Here is a 19,717-nt window from a genome sequence, read left to right on the forward strand (position 1 = left end):
GGGGGGGAACTCACTACGTTGTTTGCCCCTATTTCTCCTTCTCCGATCTGTTCTGCAGTATTGGAGTCCCTGGATCTGAGAGGTTCCAGAGTCAGGGGTTCGGCACCGATGGTACCGTCTTACCTCGATGCTGGCATTTACCTTGAGCACGTCTGGTCCGACCAAGTTGGATCCGAGCTCTCAGAGCTGTAGCCTGGGCGTCTAATCCGAGGGGTTGGCTTTTTCTCCTTCGGCTCTGAATTTGTCGGGTCACAGCCTACCCCTCTGAGTCTTGGTGCCTTCAGGCTCTGCTCCGATCCCCGATCCGGGGAGAGCGTCCACTCCTTCAATGGCTCGGGAGGCGCTCTCCTTCTTGGCATTCGACATGGTGGAGACTGTTCTCTCTAATGGCTTGAAGCCCCTGACCATCTCCTCTGAGTCCACCCCAACCCCCTCTCTTCTGGGTGTGTCTTCTGCCATCCCCCATACAAGGACAACCCATGCTCGACATGCCTCAGACTGTTCCCCTCGAGGAACCACAAGCTGTAGTCCCACCGAAAGAGGTTCCTCACAAACACAAGTGCAAGAGTAGGCACTTGGACTCCCCTGAGTACCTCACGGGGGATATCAACTTGAAGGAAAGGGGAAGGGTCCCCCAGATCACCCCCGAGGATGTCTCCCTCGAAGACATCATGGAGATCCTGCACCAGTGGGGGTGTTGGTCTACCCACAAGCCTACCTCGGGCGAGTCTGTTTCTGGAGGCATTTGACACGGGTCCATCTACTTCTTGGGTGTGTCTCTTCCCCCCATGGACCTCATTACCACCAGGACATGGAAAGAGCTGGATAATGTGGAGCCAATTCCAAAACGTCCAGATAAAATTTTGCGCTCCCCCCCCCCCCCGGTAGGTAGACCAAGCTGGAACAAGGGGTCCCCAGTGGTTGCCATGGTGGTAGCGGCCGCCACAAAGGAACTAGCTCTGGAGATTTCTACAGTCCATCCTCCGGACCAAAAGTCCAGGATGATAGACTGTCTTGGAAAGCGGAATTATGCTTCAGCCATCTTTTGTATAAGGATGCTGAATTATATTGCCCACGTTACCAGACTTCAGCATGACCTGATAAGAGTGCACTGGGTCTCCCCCGGAGTCCATGTTGCCAGAGGATAAACGCACCTTCTCTACGTGAATGGCCACTCTGAAAAGCGGTTAGCAACACGTCCATACACCTCCTTTCTTATGCCACCGGAGTGGCACGGGAGGCCAGGTCCGGCATTGCCATGAGGCAACACGCCTTGCTCTATGTAATTTCGTGGAACCCTTCAAGGCGTATTTTGCGAATATTCCCTATGTTTGGGAAGACTGTTCGTGACACTTGTCCAGAGTGAGAAGGATGCTGTCTGCCATCAGGATCCGCTTCTGTAACCCTCAAGATCCTTTTCCAGGAATCAGTGAGGGCAAAAGAATGTGGTTCCGGAAGTCTCTATTCCCGGGACACACTGGGCTCCTTTTCCTCTATAGGCAGAGGGGGACAAGACCGACGCCTGCCCAGAGGCAGGGGGGGTCCGAAGAACTTAGGGTCCCAAGAACCTTTCTCTGACAGACCCGTGCAGCAGCCCTGAAGGGCTGCCCAACTGCTCTGCTCTGGAGGCAGTCGGGGGGGGGGGTGTTTTGATGCACCTGATGACATGGGAGTCAGTGTCAACAGACTGTTGGGTGATCCAAATAATATCCAGAGGTTACACAATTCCCTTTGTGATGCATCCCTTTACCCCAAAGCACATTCCAGACGTTCCACCCTCGCAAAGGGAGGCAGCAGCGTTCGAGGTGCAAGAGCTGCTAAGCAAACTGTCCATCCAGCCTGTCCCCCCAGATCAGTCTGGATCAGGCATCTATTCCAGGTTTTTTTTTTGGTGCCAAAAAGGATGGGGGACTTGAAGCCGATTCTCTATCTTTCCACTCTAAACCTGTCAGTTGCCAAAGAAAAGTTCCAGATGGGTCACTCTGCAATCCACCCTGCCTTATTTGCAGGAAAACGACTGGATGTGCTTGACTGACCTCCATGATGCGTACTACCATATAAAGCTGCACAGACATTCCAGGAGGTTCCTCCGCTTTCGGCTAGGAGCCAGTCACTACCAGTTCTGGGCCCTACCCTTCGGTCTCACTACAGCCCCCAGGGTGTTCCAAGGTCATGGCAGCAGTAGCGGCTCACCTGAGGCTTCAAGCATACAGGTCTTAACTGTACCTGGACGATTGGCTCCTTGCCGCTCCCACCAGGCATCTACTCTGTCAAACCAGGGATCATTTCCGGAAGTTGTCAGACTTGCTGGGCATCACAATAAATATAGTAAGTCCTCTCTAGAACCTGTTCAGGTCCTGGACTATATAGGTGAGAGAATAGACACCTTGCAATCCAAAGTCTTGGGTTTGGTGCTTAAATATTCATGTTCTCGCTATCCTTCAGTATCCCTTTTCCCCAGCCGAAGTGGTATTAAGAGCCCTAGGATCCATGGCAGCCACTATTGCTCTTCTTCCTTGTGCTCGTCTTCACATGCGGGTTCTGCAGTGGAAGATGGCAGTCCATTGGTCCTTATTGGTTTGGCCATTGACACATTCAATTTGCATAAGCAAGGCGTGCAGGAAATCCCTTCTCTGGTGGCTACACTCTCTCCGGCGATAGAGGGACGGTCCTTTGTTGTAGTCCCACCCCAAGCCACGGTGACCACATATCCCTCCCGACTAGGGTGGGAGGGGCATTGCTCGGGCTGGACAGTCCAAGACACGTGATCCCTGATGAGACCAATTTGCATATCAATGTTCTGGAGATAAGATGAGTGCGGCCTTATTAGCATTGCAGGCCCTTCATGCCTTTCTTCCTCTGGGAACTGTTGCGATTCAGACAGACATATGTCAGTGGTCTGGTACATCAACAGACAGGGAGGAACCAAATCCTATCCCCTTTGTTGAGAGGCCATGAGAGTGTGGGAATGGGCAATCTCCACCAAACGTTTTCTGATAGCAACGCACATTCCGGGTCAGTCCAACATACTGGCCGACAAGTTGAGCAGAACTACCTAATACCTTACAAGTGGTCTCTGAATCCTTATGTAGTGGAACAGATCTTCCTCTAGTGGGGTTGGCCTTGCTGCAATCTCTTTGCATCTCCTTCCAATGCGAAGTGCAGCGAGTTCTTTCCTCTGATCCCTCCCTCAGGGAGAACCCCCCCCTCCCCCGAGACACTCTGGTCCATGCTTGGCCTCCCGGTCTTTTTTCTGCTTACCCTCCGTTACCTCTCATGACAAAGTTTTTACAGAAGACTTGTCTGTTGGGGAGCAGAGTCATCCTCATTGCACCATTCTGGCCTTGCCAAATCTTGTTTCCCTGTCTGTGGCCTCATCTGGTAACTCCTCCTTGGATCCGATCCCGGATCTTAATTCGCACCCATCAGAGATTCCCCTTCAAGACCTGGGCAATCTGAAGCTCACAGCTTGGTTGCTCCAGTTCCATTGATTGCCAGGACTCCTGGACCTTCTTCCACTGTTAGATCTATTCTGGTGGCAGCTTGTAAGTAGTCTACCAGAAAAGTTTACCGTAGTAAATGGAAGCGTTTTTCTATCTGGGCTTAGAGGGATTTAGATCCTTTTACGGCTCCAGTGCCAGCGGTTCATGAATTTTTAGCACACATTTTCCAGGAGGGTGGCCAGCTCTTCTACAGTGAAATTTCAATTGGCTGCCATTTCTAATTTCCATGTAGGTGAAAACATGGGGTCTTTAGCTTCCTCCAGTCTCTGCAAAACCTTTATTAAAGGTACCTTTCTTTTAAGGCCTCCAGTTAAGGACCCTACTCCTCCTTGGGACCTTACCTTAGTTTTACAGGTGTTAGTTGAGCCGGCTGCCTCTGTGGTCTTGAAATTTTTGTCTTGGAAAACTGCTCTCCTAGTGGCTATCACCTTGGCTAGGAGAGTGTCAGAAGTTCAAGCATTACCTGTTAAACCTCCTTATATGATTTTTCATAGAGAGGGTCTCACTTCGGACTAATCCTTCTTTGCCTAAAGTGGCTTCAGAATCAAATATCAATCAGGAAATCAATCTGTATCTGTCTTTTTCCCAAATTTTCAGAACGGGGGGGGGGGATATAATCTACATTTGTTAGATGTACATAGGTAGTTATGTTTCTACTTACACAGGACTAGGCCCTTTTGCAAGTCTGACCAATTATTTGTGTTCTTCATCAGACCTTTTCTAGGCAAACCAGTTTCCAAGGTGACAATTGCCAAGGATTTCCCTTTACATTCTACAAGTTTACAAAGATAGATGTGCCTATTCTGGGCAGGGTTGATGTCCATTCTACCAGATCTATGGCTATGTCCGCTACTTTTTGGTCTAGAGTATCCTTGGATGATATTTGTTCAGTGGCTGCTTGGTCCTCATCTCATAGTTTCATTTCTCATTATAAATTGGACATGGTTTTCAGAGGGAGAGCATCCTTTGGCTCTGCTGTACTCCGGGATATCCTTTCATGAGGGCTTCCCAAGGTTATGGTAGCTGGGGACCCTGTCCCACAGGTTGATGACCAAATGAAGTTAACTTCTTAGTTATGTACTTACCATAACGTTCCATCTGAGTAGTTAGACTTAATTTGTCATCAGCCATCCCTCCCTCCTTCCCCCTGGGCTTTGTTACTGGATTCTTTCACTTGAGTGACTAAGAGATAGTATCCTTGCACCCCTCTTGTCTTTACTTGTGGGTCGGGTTTTGCTGATCGGACTCATGTGTTTGGTGGCAAACTTGCTCTGAGGGAAGGAAGATGATGCAGTGGTATTATGGATAAGGGGAGGAGCTTGGAGCTCGGATCTGATGCTGGTGGAACTGCCGTCTCTGATCCGGTCTGGATCCGAAGCCCACTGGTTGATGATAAATGAAGTCTAACTACTCAGATCGAACGTTATGGTAAGTACATCTTATGTGGAGTCCTTTCCTGCGTATTGCTATTCACATGTAAGTAGCTTTGAAGTAAATACAACACCACATTCCAAAATAAACCCCTGTTGTGGAACTCAAATATAAACAAGCTCTATAATAATAAAAATCATTGCACTTACAAATATAACTCTCAATGCAAAAAAGCTCTCTAAAGTAATCGGGGCATGCTGGACTCTGATCAAATTTACCAAAGCCAGATATGGGATGAAAAATGCCACCCAGGCAAAGGACCAGTATAGATTCATCTTTATGTATGCTAAAAATCTTTAACTCTTCCCAGCTCCTTGCAGGGCTAGTAGTAAATATTACATACTCTGACCCAGTAGACCTACTAGCAAATAAATTTACCTCTAACTTCACCCCCCCCTCCCCCCATGAGTAGGTTCTTAAGGTACTCTCCAAGGCCAAGAGCACTGCTTCTGTGACACTGAATAACATACCAGGCTCCTTGCTGGCCAGCCTGAAACAGGATGTTAGCCCCCCTACAGAGGCTGTTCAATGTTCACCTCCAAACAGGTTTTGTGCCAGACGAATGGAGAGCAGCAGTTGTAATGACCTTTCACAAAGGTGGGGTGTAAGCCGACCTGGAAAATTTTAGACCAAGAAGTGTCACCAGCTTTGCCTGTAAGGCTATGTAGAGGATCATTATGGAATTAATAAATAAGGACATGGGTAACGTACAAACTCTTGACCTAAGCCATTTTGGATTTAAGGGCAGATCATGCCTACTTAACCTGATTGACTTCTTTGAGATGGTTACTGAAACAATAGAGGAAGGCAACTTAATACAATCCCACACTCTAGTATTGTAGATAACCTATCCCAGCTAAATGTTCATTCTTGTGTAACTCTCTGGATAGCAAACTGGCTCATAAACAGAACCCTGAAAATCAGGATGGGCTGTTGTACTTCCTCCAAAAGGCCTAACACTATCTTTGTAACCAAGGGTTCAGTCCATGGGCCACTCATGTTTGGCATTTATTTCTCAGAGGTCAAATCTACTGTTAAGAGTTAATGGATAACCAAGTTTGCAAGTGTGTATAACTTGGTGGCATCATGAACTTGAGGCGATGCATCTTCCAAGAAGCCCTTTCCCAAGCCACTAACTGGTATCAAAACCATGGATTAAAACTGAATGCCAAGAAATGTATAGTGGTACCCATTGGCAACCAAGAAGTCCCTTGTAAGGGACCTGAGAGCCTATATAGACAATGAACACCACATATCCATTATTGAAAGAAAGGAAAGTTATTACTAAGGATATGGCATCCAGGTCCATGGATGTTATCATTCCACTGTATTCCACACTCATCAGGCTAATAGAGTATAATACCCCCTTTGGTATGTACCTGTCCAAACATTTGACACAATTTGACTGCCTGCAGTGCTTTTACTGAGATGGGCCTAAATCATTAACTATGAGGATGGTCTCTAAGCTTTCTACTTCTGTGTTATAGAAGATAGAGGGGCTGTTTGTGCCCCTCGTATAGAAGCCTCTAGACCCTATCCTGTCAAGACCTGCTGCACTTTCATAAGTCCAGTGGGGCCATAAATACACAAGATCTAAATCGCTGTTGCAACATAAATAGAACATGCTTGCTGGATAGATATTCATTGAAGAAAATACCACTAATTTAAAATCTTTTTCCTCTCCACATAAAGCAAAGTCCTTCTCTTAGACTATTCAAACATAAGCTGGCTGGATGAATGAATGGATAACCTCAAATCTGCCCCTCATTTAGTGCCCATTGTTACTTGTGGAAAGGGGCAGCTAGTAAATGTTCTACTCCTCTCTGGGTTATCTGCACCTAAAATACAAGAGCTAAAAATTTCATGTCTGCACAGATCAATAGCCTGGTTAAGTGCTTATGAACCTATATATAAGTACGTAAAGCAAGGTAATCTAGAAATTAGTCCTTTACAGCACCAGAAACAGCTTTATAAAGTCCTATTGATTTTTAGAATTCAGTATAGCAAACAGTAGTGAAATGATTGGCAACTATCAAAGGGGAGAGTAACATATTCCTACAGGAGTCCTTTCTGGAAATCTTACAACAGATGGTTGTCCTTATTAAAAAAAAAAATCATCTTCTTATTTTGGCTTTTTCCCGGTTAGGGGTCGCCACAGCGGATCACCTGTCTGCTCATGATTGGCAGTGGAGTTTTGCGGTGTCGAGTTGCCAGCCCGGCACCCAACCTTCCACAGAAGGCACACACATCCACACACTCACACCTAGGGCCAATTTAGAGTGTCCAATCCACCTACAGCATGTCTTTGGGATGTGGGAGGAAACCGGAGCACCTGGAGAAACCCCACGTGACCACAGGGAGGACATGCAGACTCCGCACAGAAGGCACCCCAGCAGAGAATCGAACTGGAGAACCTCTTGCTGTGAGGCAGCAACGCTAACCACTGCACCACCGTGGCCGCCTGAAATAATCCATCTAAATCCAAATATGTAACACTCATCTCCTGTATTAAATCAAATTCTGATCATCGATATTCATAGAATTTTGTAAAGCTAGCAATTTATCAAAGAACTTTTTAAGGCAGTTACTCATTTTTAATGTGGGGAAAAGATCTCTGCGTTTAAGACCAAAATTTCTCAAGTTGCTACAAAATGTTATATATATGAGAGTAACTGATTTCCTTTTTTCTGTTCCTTTTATCTGTCCACAGTTAATATTGTTAAAAGAATAATTTTGTGTTGCAAAGTAGTATCTGTCAACTCAGCAGAAGCCACAGTAATGGTTCTAAAAATAGCAAAATGCAGCTAGATTTGAACTGTATAACAAACAGAATAAAATGACTTGTTCTATCTAATAACATCTCAAATGATATTTATCTTGGGTATCATACTTTTTATGCTCAGCTGTGTATACCTTGTGTTCAGTTCTAATGTCATAATTCTAAAATGCGGTCCTACTTCATAAAACTGGTATTGCTTTTAAATATTTTTTACCGAGGGACTGTCCGCAGGAATTGAAAGATTACAGCACAAGTCCTAAATGAGAGTAGAAAAAGGGAAGTCTAAGAATAGTTCTGCAGAAGGGGATGCTGTATGAACTTTGTTCTGTAAATAGGATGGTTACCAGAAAAATTATTAGAAAACAGTGGTTAGTGCAGTAAATCTTAGTCTAGATATAATTTATAGATATTCTAAAATTTAGAAATGTTAAAATATATACAGAATCATTGTCAGTGTTGTGACATTTAGAATAATCAGAGCACTTTTGCATGCAGGGACTGTAAAGCACTTCAGTGAGAGCATACAAACTGTTGAAAAGTTAAAACTTTTTAATGGATTTTTCTAGTATAAAATTTAATTTGTTGTACTGTGTGCTTGTCATGCCTTTTATATTGGGAAAACCAAGAGGATGTTCAGCAAAAGGATTTTAGAAGCAAGTCTGTGATATTTAAAGTCATATTTTGCTAAAACATTTCTTTATTGTGAATGATAGTGATATGAGGGCTGATACCAAGCTAAGGGAAACAGATTTTAAAATGTTTTTTTTTCTTATTTTCTTTCCTATTGGTAATGCATTTGCTGTGCAGAATTAGTTCCCCATTGTCTGGGAGAGTGACATTTTCAATCTGTAATATATTTGTGTGTAATTTTAAGTGCTTGCTTCACCTGTGCTAGCAGGCCATAAACTGTAGTCACAGTCCACTTCATAGAAGTAACTGAAAACCATGGAAAGCAGAAATTAAAATGTAGACAGTAGTAGATGTATAGAATCCTATATCTTCATGTCCCCTGTTGTCTCTGTAATTAAGCTCCTGTCCATTATAGGTGGCAGGCAGAACAGGTTCAGTTATATTTGCTTTGGAAAAACAAAACAACAAGCGGAATGCTGATTTAAGGCTTCCTTCAAGAGGAAATTATGTAAAAATACGAGCTTTGGTCTCTGTCTCACTTTTCTTGGAAGAACATGGTGACAGATCTGTGAAAGATCTGTACTTTGAGGCAGTATTCTTTTTCAGAGTAGTCAGGACAAAAATATCTTAGTGCAAGAGCGCCAGGAGTAATGCTTATCTGTAGAGAAGAGAATTCTTCACGTGTTCCGCCCGGTCTAAACAAGTATTTATTTTTCTCTGTGCACTTAACTTTGCATATTTCATCTGTAACTGCACTGTTGCCTTCTTGCTTTTTTGCTCTTGTGACTGGTCTTTTGCTGTCAGTTATTTGGCTGGAGGGTGGTTTGCCAATGGTTAAAAAGCTGTGGCTCCCTTTCTCCAATTTCTTGGGCCTACATTGTGTAAGAGTATTAAGGTCTACAATTTCATATTTCTGAATTTAAGAGTAGCAGGAACATGCATTCCAGAGTCGTGGCAGTACTGCTGTGCTAGGAAGAAAGAAGTGGAGAATTCTGCCAGTCTTCCCTGAAACTATTTGTGAGGATTTGTGTGAAAGACAGTTACTGTGGGGTAGGGAGCACTGGAACACAGGGCAGTGAGAAAGAGGGCTACAGGGATAGCTGTTGATACTTGTAGCCAGGACAGCAGTGCATATTCCTTTTGTGCTCTTGGAAACAGATTGCATTTTTGTGAGTTGGTTAAATTAGAGTCTGTGCTTTTTTATCGTGACATGCTGGGGTTCCAGTGGTGTGAATAGAGGCCATCCTTCTGGTGCCATCTTAGAATATTTTCTTCATATATGGATGACTGTGTGTGCCACTGGTTATCGCATTTTGGCGGCAGTAGTCACCTTTTCATCACATGCTTAGTTTGTTTGATTCAAATCTAGTCTGAGCTATCCCTCACAGTGAGCATAGATGCACTTTTTATGGTATAGAAAGATTTTATCCAACTTTTGGAGATTGTAATAAATCTTACAAGTTTCTAACCTTGGAGATTTAAATGGCAAAATCTTTTCTGTATGTGAGCCTCTGGGATTTAATGAAAAGTTCAGTCATATGCTTCTATATTAGTTTGAAATAATTAATTTGATTTGTCAAACTTTTCTCTACCTATTTCTATTTTATACTGTTTGTTTTATTCCAATTTTCTGAAGAAGCCCAACAGTGTGAAATATATATTGGTTGGTGAAATGAGGCAATAATAGTATAATATAACAATGTTTGTTTTTATGACCGTTTCATTCAATAAATAAAATAAGTTTTGATTTTGCTACTTGTCCCACTTGCTCTGTAAGATGTTATAGCAGTGGTTCTTATAAGCATTGTACAGGCTTGTGAGTGTACTCATCACAGTAGGTGTTCAAGAAGTCGAAAACCAGTGCAGTGTAAGCTGCTTCTCCTCTTTCCTTTTTTCATCTCTTTTTGGCAGGCTGTAGCACCCTGATTTAGAGCCTCCATTAGCTTTTCAGTTCCTCCTCATGTCCCTTGAACAAGATTTGCATTCAACCTCCTTTTCAAGCTGATAAACTTGCACTTATATTGGTAACTGCCACAGTCATCCATCAAAGACTTGAAAATTGCTTGGGCATCTCTCCCCTTTATGCAGTACGTCCTACTGACATTCAGTGCCCAGGAGAAGGTGGTCCTGCACTAGATGTGCAAAAGTTCTTGAAATTCAGGCTGGCTGGTCAGATGTCTGCCTGAAATGCAATTGCCACACTTTGTATGATACTGCGGCAGTGATCTACTTGAACGACTATGGTTATGTAGAATATGCTCATTACTGTAGTTTATGGTACTCACTCAACTGTTATCATTTTAAAAAGTGTGAATTAAGCTGATTTATAGCATACAGTATTGCTGTGCGTACACACCTTTGCTACAAAGGTTTGCGCAGCTACTGCTTAGCGAAGTACTGCAGTCAGGATACTTCATGTTGAGGAAGAAGGTAGATTTTTTTACTACACTGATTTGAGGATTTCTCTCTTGGCTTTTCCCAATAAGACTTGTTCCATCACTTAGTTTGTTTTAAATACCTTTATTGAATTCTCACTTGACATAGGCTATAAACTTGCATTTATATAAAAGAAAAACCATATTAATTTGTTCAATTACAAACATAATACATCATGTATATTCTTTTGTTCAGTGTAATCAATACATACCTTCCTTGAACCTCATTCCTCCTCCAAACATTTTTATGTATGTATTGTTACTGCAGTTTCCATTTTTTTCTGTGCAATTTGCTCCTACCCTTTCCTAAATGTCTCATTTAAAGTTCTGTTATCTCTGTTACAATATTCATTACTTCAAATACAGTTGGTTTAAACTTAGATTTCAATTGTCCTAGTAATTGCTCACTTACAGCTATCTTAATACAAATAATATAAATGTCATGTTTCCATGGCGGAAGTTAGGAAAGAAGAAAGCAGCAAATGTCAGTAATGGTAAGTCCTTCCTTTAAATTCTCAGTAATTTTTTCTTTTTCTTGTTTTTCTTTTGGTTGTTTATTGCTTGCTGCAGTGTGTAATCCTTTTGGTTCTTTCTTCTGTTCTCCTGTCTATTGTGGCAAATTATGCTCCCCATCATGCAGGTAGAAAACTGAGGTGGGGAAGTTTTAAATTGGTAAAATCTGTCACAGTGAGCAGAATGTTAAGTTCAAAATGTATGATATGACATTTCCCTTGCTTTACTATCACGTAAAAGCTATGCATAGCTGTGTTTTGCTTTTTGAGCTGATAAAATTTGCAATAAGAGGTAGCTTCATTATGATTTAAGTAACTACTTTTTTTTCAGTGCACCAAGAGATAAATCAGAGAAAGCTATACAGGATGAAATTAGATCTGTTATTAGACAAATCACAGCTACAGTGACATTTCTACCTCTCCTCGAAACTGCATGTAAGTATATTCTTTGTATTGATTTGACTGAGTAGAAAAAATACTCCTGGTGTGTGTTTATCTTGTAGGCATCTTACATGAGTGAGAGGTTGACACTTGGCATTCTCTTACTTAAACATTTGCTGGCTGTGATACTGCTGGTTCTGTCGTGTCCTATATGTAAAACCTTCCCAAGTGTTCATCTCTGCCTAGGACTGCCTCTGGCAATCTCCTGGATAACAGCCAACAAGGCTTTATTGCCATAGACAGCTGTCAAGTCAAACCTGATCCAGTATTATTACTACAGATGGACTTTGAGGTTTTACAGGTAGATGTTTAAGACTTCAATGTGGGCTTTGACTCCGTCCTGCAGAAGTGACAACTATGAAGGAATTTAGGGAAATTGCTGAGACTGTGGAACTAAATTGCTGCATGACTGAGTTTTTTTAAAAATAGGTGGTATCACGAGTAAGTGAAGTGACTACTATAGTACCATAGGAGTCTGCTAGGACCAGTACTCCTTTGTGATTCAGACATGTTTGAAGGAGCAGAGAACAGGATAATCCTCTCTGCTAGTGAATCAGATAGATAAATGCAGTGGTGGAGAATGATAGGTTAAAAAAGGGCTTGGAAGGTTAACCAAACAAGCAGATAGATGTGTGATCATTGAGGTTCACTGCAGACATTTGCAAAATACTGCACATAATCTTCCATAGTCATGATGTGAGGTGTCAGCTGGAAAAAGTAGAACTGATGACTGGTGGAAAAGAACCTGAGGGCATGTGCCTGGCCTGGACTGGCAGTAGTAGTAGTTAATAGAATGTTGATGTGATCCTTGCTGGATAGACCCCACAGAAAAAGTGTAGTACTTGGATTCTGGTAAGGTCATACCATTGGGACTGTGTGTGATTCTGTAGAACATGCAAGGAGAGGTGTTTCAGGCTGGTGAAGAGTCCAATGAAAAGTTCAAAGAAAATTGCATTGGGTACATGAAAAATGGTGTAAGCAGAGAGAGCACCAGAGTCAGAAGAATTGGGGTATGGGGTGAATAGCACCCTGTCATGGAGATGTCTGATTTCCTGCACAGGAAGGGGGGGCAGGCATCAAATTGTGGGGACAAGCTACTGCCTGAATCTGTCCACTCCTGGAACTTATGGAGAAGTGGGAATCCATGGGGTTCCATTCAAGTGGGTAGGATGCACAGAGAAGTGGTGAGGGGAAGATATGTCCATGTGATCCTTTGTCTGATTTGCCATTAAGCATCCACACCCCACACTGATGTGTCCATTGTTCAGAGGGTGGGCAAAAATGTAATTGTGTAAGACCCCCTATAATTTGTGCCTGGGTTATTTTTGTTAATGGTCTCCCCACATTTCTCCCAATGTTAAGCTAGATGCCTAGGCCAAAGTGTGGGATCTTCTAGTAGTAAGCATACAGGAGTTTTCTGGTATTTACTCTCTGGATTGCTCTAGATGCAGTTATCCAGTAGTTGGACTACCAGCTGCAGGCTGCAACCCACCATTTTTCTTCTATTGACAGTTTTTATTCCGTCTGGCTGGCTGCTAGTGTCTAGACACCATTCCTGCATTTGAGAGCAGGTGCCATGCACCCATGTTTCCTAGCATAGCCACATCTGTTACCTTTTTATTGTGGCCTGCTTTGTTGCCATGTTATTTCACTTGATGGGACTCCTTTAGGACATATTTGTCTCTTCCCACCATTCTGACTTCATATCTAACTGCAAAATACAAAGAAATTTGAAAGCTCTTCCTTGTACTGCCCAATAGTGGGTGAGATGGAAGTTATGATTGTCATATAACGTCTTCTAAATTTGGTATTTCTTATTAAGCAAAGTCTTGAATTGTGGATGCTTCATTGTGCCTACTATTAGTTTGCTGTCCTGCTCTGTTTCTGAGGTCAAATAACATGGAGTAAACAGAAAAGGTGAATGCCTATCCATGTGATTCTAGAAATCCTATAATTAGTAGTGGAGTTGGGGGATTGTACAAAGTATATTCACTGAGCTTTCTGCATTGGTTTATATTGATGGGGGTTGTACAGCTTTACTTTTAGATTTTTTAATTGATTTATGCGGAGTCTTAGTTGAGACTTTTTTTTTTTTTTATATATAGATCTGTGGCTGTGAAATGTAGTTAAGTACTTTGGTTCCAGGCAAGTCTCCTGGTTCAGGCTGAAGTTTTGCTCTCCAGTGCTACAGGTCTAGTCTCCTGGCTTGCATTCCTTGCTCTTACTAAATTTTCTGGCAAGGATTTTGGAAGTGATTGAAGCTATCAGGAGGCTTTTCATTTGACAGATCTTGAAATTTTCAAGATCCTTGGAAACAAGACTGAATATGCAAAAATGGAAATTGTGTTAAGCCCCTGGTTTGGGGTATCTCAGAAAATTTTCCTTATTCTATTCTGAGTCTTCAACAGTCTGGCGCTTTGTACAGGTGACTTTCCCCACAATAATGTAATGGCATTCATTGCATTAAATTTCAAGATGCTGTAAGTCTTGACCTGTGACAGTTTTGTCCATCATAACCTTGTAGAATTCTAGACTGTGATCTACCATTGGTTTAAGCGACCATTTAAAGGTGTTCATAATACTGTTCTGTTTTGAGAAGAATCCCTTCCCACCTTGGGATTTAAATTTCATTATTTATTTATTGACATTTGTTGCAAACAATCACATAAATTTTTACAGAACAGCTGAGCTTTGAGTCAAAGATTTTACATAATACAAATTGAAGTATATATACAAGACAGATACATATTATAGAGGTATACAATACAAGAAAATAAACCCAGTGTGTTAAGTTTTTAGTAATTTTGTTTGTATATTCTCAGAAGTAAGAATACTGTTGAATCAACGGTTTATTAAGCCACAGAAATAAAGAAAGCAAAAGAGATTGGATACAAAGACTGTGTAAATTGCAACTATATTAAGTTAGTAAAAGTATTTGTAGTGTATAGTGGCCAAAACATTTAAGGTGGTTTACTAAATGGATCCTTTGTAGCTAGTGATTTTGGATGGCTTGAGAATTTGATTTCTATTGTCTGAATTTTTGGGCTTCAGACGTTTAGAATAAGGACAGGAAAATGGTACAGAAAGACGCTGGAGGTGAGACTGCAAGAGTGTCTTGGACAGTTTCACAAGTTTGTTTTGAGACTGGCAAACTTGTGTTTTTGTTATAAACTGACTGAACGACTTCTGTATGTAATATTTCCTGTTTGTTAGGCACACGACCTTTGGACATTAATACACAGAGGAATGTTTTAGACATTGCACTTAATTTTTTGAGACTTGTTTGCATTGCTGCAGGAAATGTAACAGTGTTACATGACGTTTAATTCGGGGTATTTTTCTTAAATTCTGGCATATGCATCTAGCTTTGTAGATCGATCTAATTGAGTTTGCAGTGGATTTACTGCATAGATTGTCTTACTCGCTACTACGGAGCATTTTCATAAAATCTATGCACTTATGATACTATTTTCTATTTTTTTCCTTTTAGAAATCTTTAAAATGGTTTGACATTCTTATGACCTTTTATGAGAATTACTAGATCTTTAAAATTATTCTCCATTAAAATTCATGTACTTTTTGTGACTTTTCATTTAAAAAAGAATGAAAGTTTTACCTTTTATACAGTAATCCATAACCTAAAGCCATAACAAAACTGTATTTTTGATGGCAGGTATATTTTGTTACATGATGCTTATATAGATCACATTTGTTGTAGTCCTTACTATTATGACTTTAGCTGCTGATGTCTGACTTGCAGAGCTCTGTGCACCTCTACTTCCAGACCCATCAGGCATCTGCTTATTACGAATAGGAAGTTTCCTGTGTAGTGGAAAGAAGCTGGAAGGAACTGAGGATAACTACCAACAGTACTAGCGATATAGCAGCCACTGCAGCCTTTCTGATGTCATCAGTCCACACTGTGGGCTAAACTTTTGTTTCCAGGGCTGAGAAATCATCCCAGTAGTACTGATTACTATAGCAATGATCTATGAAAAACATAGTACATCTGTGTAGGAACTTAGTAGAAGCTGTCAGAGTACTGGTTGTCTTCCACAGTCCCCTCCTGTCATGGGTATCATTAGCTAACCTTGTTTCTCTTTCTCTTGTCTTTGATCCACTGAGTTTACATGTGTCCCTACTTGGGTAGGATTCTTGGGTCCTTAAATCATCCTAAGCACTAAATTACCATTGGTGGAAATTAGCTTTATATATGAAGTCCTAGTAATAAATACTACTTTAGATCTGTTATAGTGAGTTCTTTCTGTTAGTCAATCTGACCTTTGTCTATATGTACAAATGCCAGAATTCCTATTTAGTTTTCAACTTTCCTTATAAGGTTCAGAAAACACCAAAGTGATTCTACCTTAATGCTATATTATGAAATGTGTGATGTAGATATGTGGATACCAGTCTACTTGGGTTAACTGCTTTTTTGGTATAATATTTAAAATAACATAAAATGACTGCCTCTGTATTCTCAGCTGGAGTGCCTTCTGGATGTTAGACATGCAGGTAAATCCACTGTCAATCATTAGCGTACAGGAGTTCTGCTGTGGCAACCCCTAACCAGGAAAAGCACTTTGCTATTTAAAATAACATAAAATCTGTTTTGTTTCCCCCCTGAGAAATGCATGGTTAGATTTATGATGTAAAAAGGTAAACAAGAACAGATGATCCAATGTTGTCTTTTGGCTTCATCCTATGGCTTATCTAATTGGTGTTTAGTGGATTAGTTATTGTTGGGTTTGGGCTGTGAGTCTGAGTTTTCCATCCCTGTTGTGTTCATGCCTTTTCTTGAAAGAAAGCTTTAGTGTTGTATTCCCTAGGTAGATAGGGTCTCTTTCCAGTGTGTGCGCTCCTTTTTTTTTTTTTAATCCTGTCTATATTTAGATTGGGTTAAGTCTGTAAGTTGTTCTTGTGGTATAAGGTTTGATTCTTGCAGAGTTTCTTGATTGTTGACGCATCTTCTCGTTCCTCTCCTGGTCTTGATGGATAAGAAGAGTTTCAAAAAGTGTGTGGCATGCAGCCACAAACTGCCTTCACAAGATTCTTACCATTGTTCCATTTACTGCATCGGTGCCTCACAGTTAGATGAAGCCTACTCTATTTGTACTGGTTTCTGGATCTGGGTGCTGAATGAGTGTTCTGCCAAGTTAGTGTTGAAGGGCTTGTTGCCCTCTGGAGATTCTTCTTCAAATGCTTCTCCCTCAAAGAAGCCTGACAAGGGTGAGTGGGTCAAGGTAAGAATAATTCGAAGGACCTCAAGGCTTGGGAGAATGCCAAGGGTTGATCATAAATGAGCAGCTTCCCCTCATTCTGATCAGCTGGATCCAACAATCCACTGAACTTCGGCTTTTACAGCTGCTTTGGCACCAGGGTCAGTTCTGTCTTCTCGAATCTGATCTCCAAATGACAACTTTGGGGAAATCTGTCTCTCCTGCATTGATTGCACCTAGTCCCTTCTTGGTTAAGAGGGAGAGTTCAGGTAGGGTCTGTTCCCCCTTTCTCCCCGTTACTCCAAGGGAGTTTTCGTCCAAATCCTTTCCCTGTCCACCTTGATTTTGAACTTCTCTGGTTCAGATCTGATTGATAGATCCAAATGCTGAATGACAGGCTTCAAAGCACTCATCAGTGGCCTCGTTTGCTCAGTCAGTAGTCTTAGACCTCCTGATTTTGGAGCAACTGATGCAGTCCTTGTAGACCTATATTCAGCTAGGGCTTCTTCCTGCCTCTTTGAATCCATTAACTGTGGGTTTAGCACCATCTGTTGCTTTTTCTCACTCGGGCCTTGTGGCTCCAGTTGTCTTGCCACCATCCTGGTTGGTTCCTAGGGCTTGGCTGCTTCAGGCATTGGACCCTTATCTTAATATTCTCGACTCCAATGTTATCTGATCCTGGTGTACCTCAGAGCTGAGAGTTTGCGGTCAGGGTTCTGGGGTCGTGATTGAGTTAGGGTTTGAGTATTCCCTTCCTCTCAGAGCCTCAGCACTTGACAGTTTGGCTCTGTGTCAGGTTGACTATAGAGTTGGGTGGCTCCATGAGTTCTTCTGATCCCAGGGTTGTCTACTCCAGGTGGCCAACATGGGCCTCTGCCTTCGCCATTGAAAGGGTTCTCTTCAGGTCTGAGATGGAGTGGTGTGCAACAGCTGGTAATCCTCCCTTGTCTTGGTCTAGATCTGTGGATGTGCATCAGAATGCTCTGAGATGGCCCATATCTCCAAGCCTGCAAGTCACCATGTATCCAGGGCCCACCCTGCCTCTTCCACCTCTCCCCTGGATCCTTCAGTCTAGGAGAGTCATAGTAAGAGTTGCTGCAAGAGGAAGCACTTGTATTCCACGGAGGAATCTCTCATGGAGTATACTTGCCTCAAGGAAGGAAAAGGGGACCCCCCAGAGTCTTCTCATGAATACACGATTTGTGTTGATCTTGTGTGTATCCTTCGTCAGCATGGGAGCTGGACCACTGAAGCTCCCTCTAGCAGAATTAGTAATTTTGGAGGCCTTTGTTGTGGACCCATCCACATCCTGGGTGGTTATCCTTCCGGATGAGCTTGTTGACCCAGTGTCCTGGAAAATATGGAGAGAACTGGATATGATGGAAACTATCCCTAGAAAACCTGATCCATCCTCAAAGGATTGGTCACTTTGGAGTAAGGGACTCACTGATGGTTCCTCAAATGTCCTTTTTGGTGGCTGCCACCACCAGATGGCAAGTTCTTCTAGCCATCCCCCAAAACATGGAATCTAGGGTGCTTGACCATTTAGGGAAGTGTACCTACAGGTCAGTGACTTTCTTGCCTAAAGCGTTAAACTGTTTGGTTCATTTGATAATACTTCAGCATGACATTGTGTCTGAAGTATCAGTAAAGGCACAACAGGCACTGGAAGACACTGAAGATGCAGTTTGACTATGCAATCTGTTTCCCATGTGTCTATGCGCCTGCTCCCCAGTGCATCCAGTGGCACATCTTAAGCTGTGGGCACCGGCATGCTTGGATGACTTTATGTAATTCTGTGGACTGCTTTAAGGCATTCTCTATCAACACGCATTTCCATGGTTACTCTCTCTATAAGTGTAGGTCAAGGACACTTCAACTAAGAATGAACGGGATGGAAAGACACTGCCATTGGAATGCTCTTTGCCTTCGGTCAGCAGACCTTCACTAGTAACTGGGGGGGGGGGGGTAAGCATCTCTTTCCAGAAATTGCAGCATTCTTTTCCAGGCACCTAAGGATTCCCCTTGTAGTTGGGGGGGGGGGTGCAACCAACACAGATGGTTCTTACGTGGCAGAGATAGTCTGTAGAACCACAGGTTTTGCAGAGTTTTTCTGGGAGGCTCCTTCAGCATACCTGCCCTACTTTGGAGGCAGTCGAGGGGCACTTGGCTGTCTGCCGAAAAACTTGAAATGCTATAATCTCAGATGCACTGGTGTTGAGAGCTGTATCCAGAGGCTAAATTCATTTTTATTTCTGTGAAGAGAAAATGCCAAGTCCCCCTCAGCCATTTCACCCCCTCAGAGAAGAGAGGTAGCAGTCGAGATTCACAAGCTGCCGACAGTCATCCAAGAGGTCCCAACAGACCATGGATCTAGGATCTATTCCAGATTTTTTTTTGTGCCAAAGAACAAGGATCTGCAACCAATTTTGGATCCTAGGAACTTAACAGTTAAGTGAAGCAGACCAAGTTTTGGATGGCCACGGTGCAGTTCGTTCTACCTCTGAGGAAGAACAATTAGATATGCTTGATCTTGGGGAGCCTTCCATCATATAAAGATGCAAGGAAGTTCAGGAGAGATCTGTGCTTTTGGATGGGAGCCAATCATTATCTGTTCCAAGCTCTGCCCTTTGGACTTTCCACTGCCCCTGGATGTTTACCAAGTACATGGCAGTTGTAGCAGCATTGCTCAGGCTAAAAGGGTTTCAGGTCTTTCTGTACCTGGATAATTGGCTCCTTGCTGCCTCCACAAAGACATAGCCAGTCA

The 19,717-nt window shown here is 42.5% G+C and overlaps 1 protein-coding gene across 1 annotated transcript in view; it reads left to right on the forward strand.

Moving 5' to 3' along the window:
• The window catches only part of MAD2L1 (mitotic arrest deficient 2 like 1), a 321,640-nt gene that overhangs the window by 246,977 nt on the left and 54,946 nt on the right, over positions 1 to 19,717 (forward strand). The window contains exon 4 of the mRNA XM_044061539.1: positions 11,622 to 11,725. Within this exon, the coding sequence (XP_043917474.1) occupies positions 11,622 to 11,725 (104 nt within the window). The remainder of the gene's footprint in view (positions 1 to 11,621; positions 11,726 to 19,717) is intronic.

This window comes from Protopterus annectens, chromosome 2.part0 (assembly GCF_019279795.1).
Source record: "Protopterus annectens isolate FY-2018-M chromosome 2.part0, PAN1.0, whole genome shotgun sequence".
NCBI lineage: Eukaryota > Metazoa > Chordata > Ceratodontiformes > Protopteridae > Protopterus > Protopterus annectens.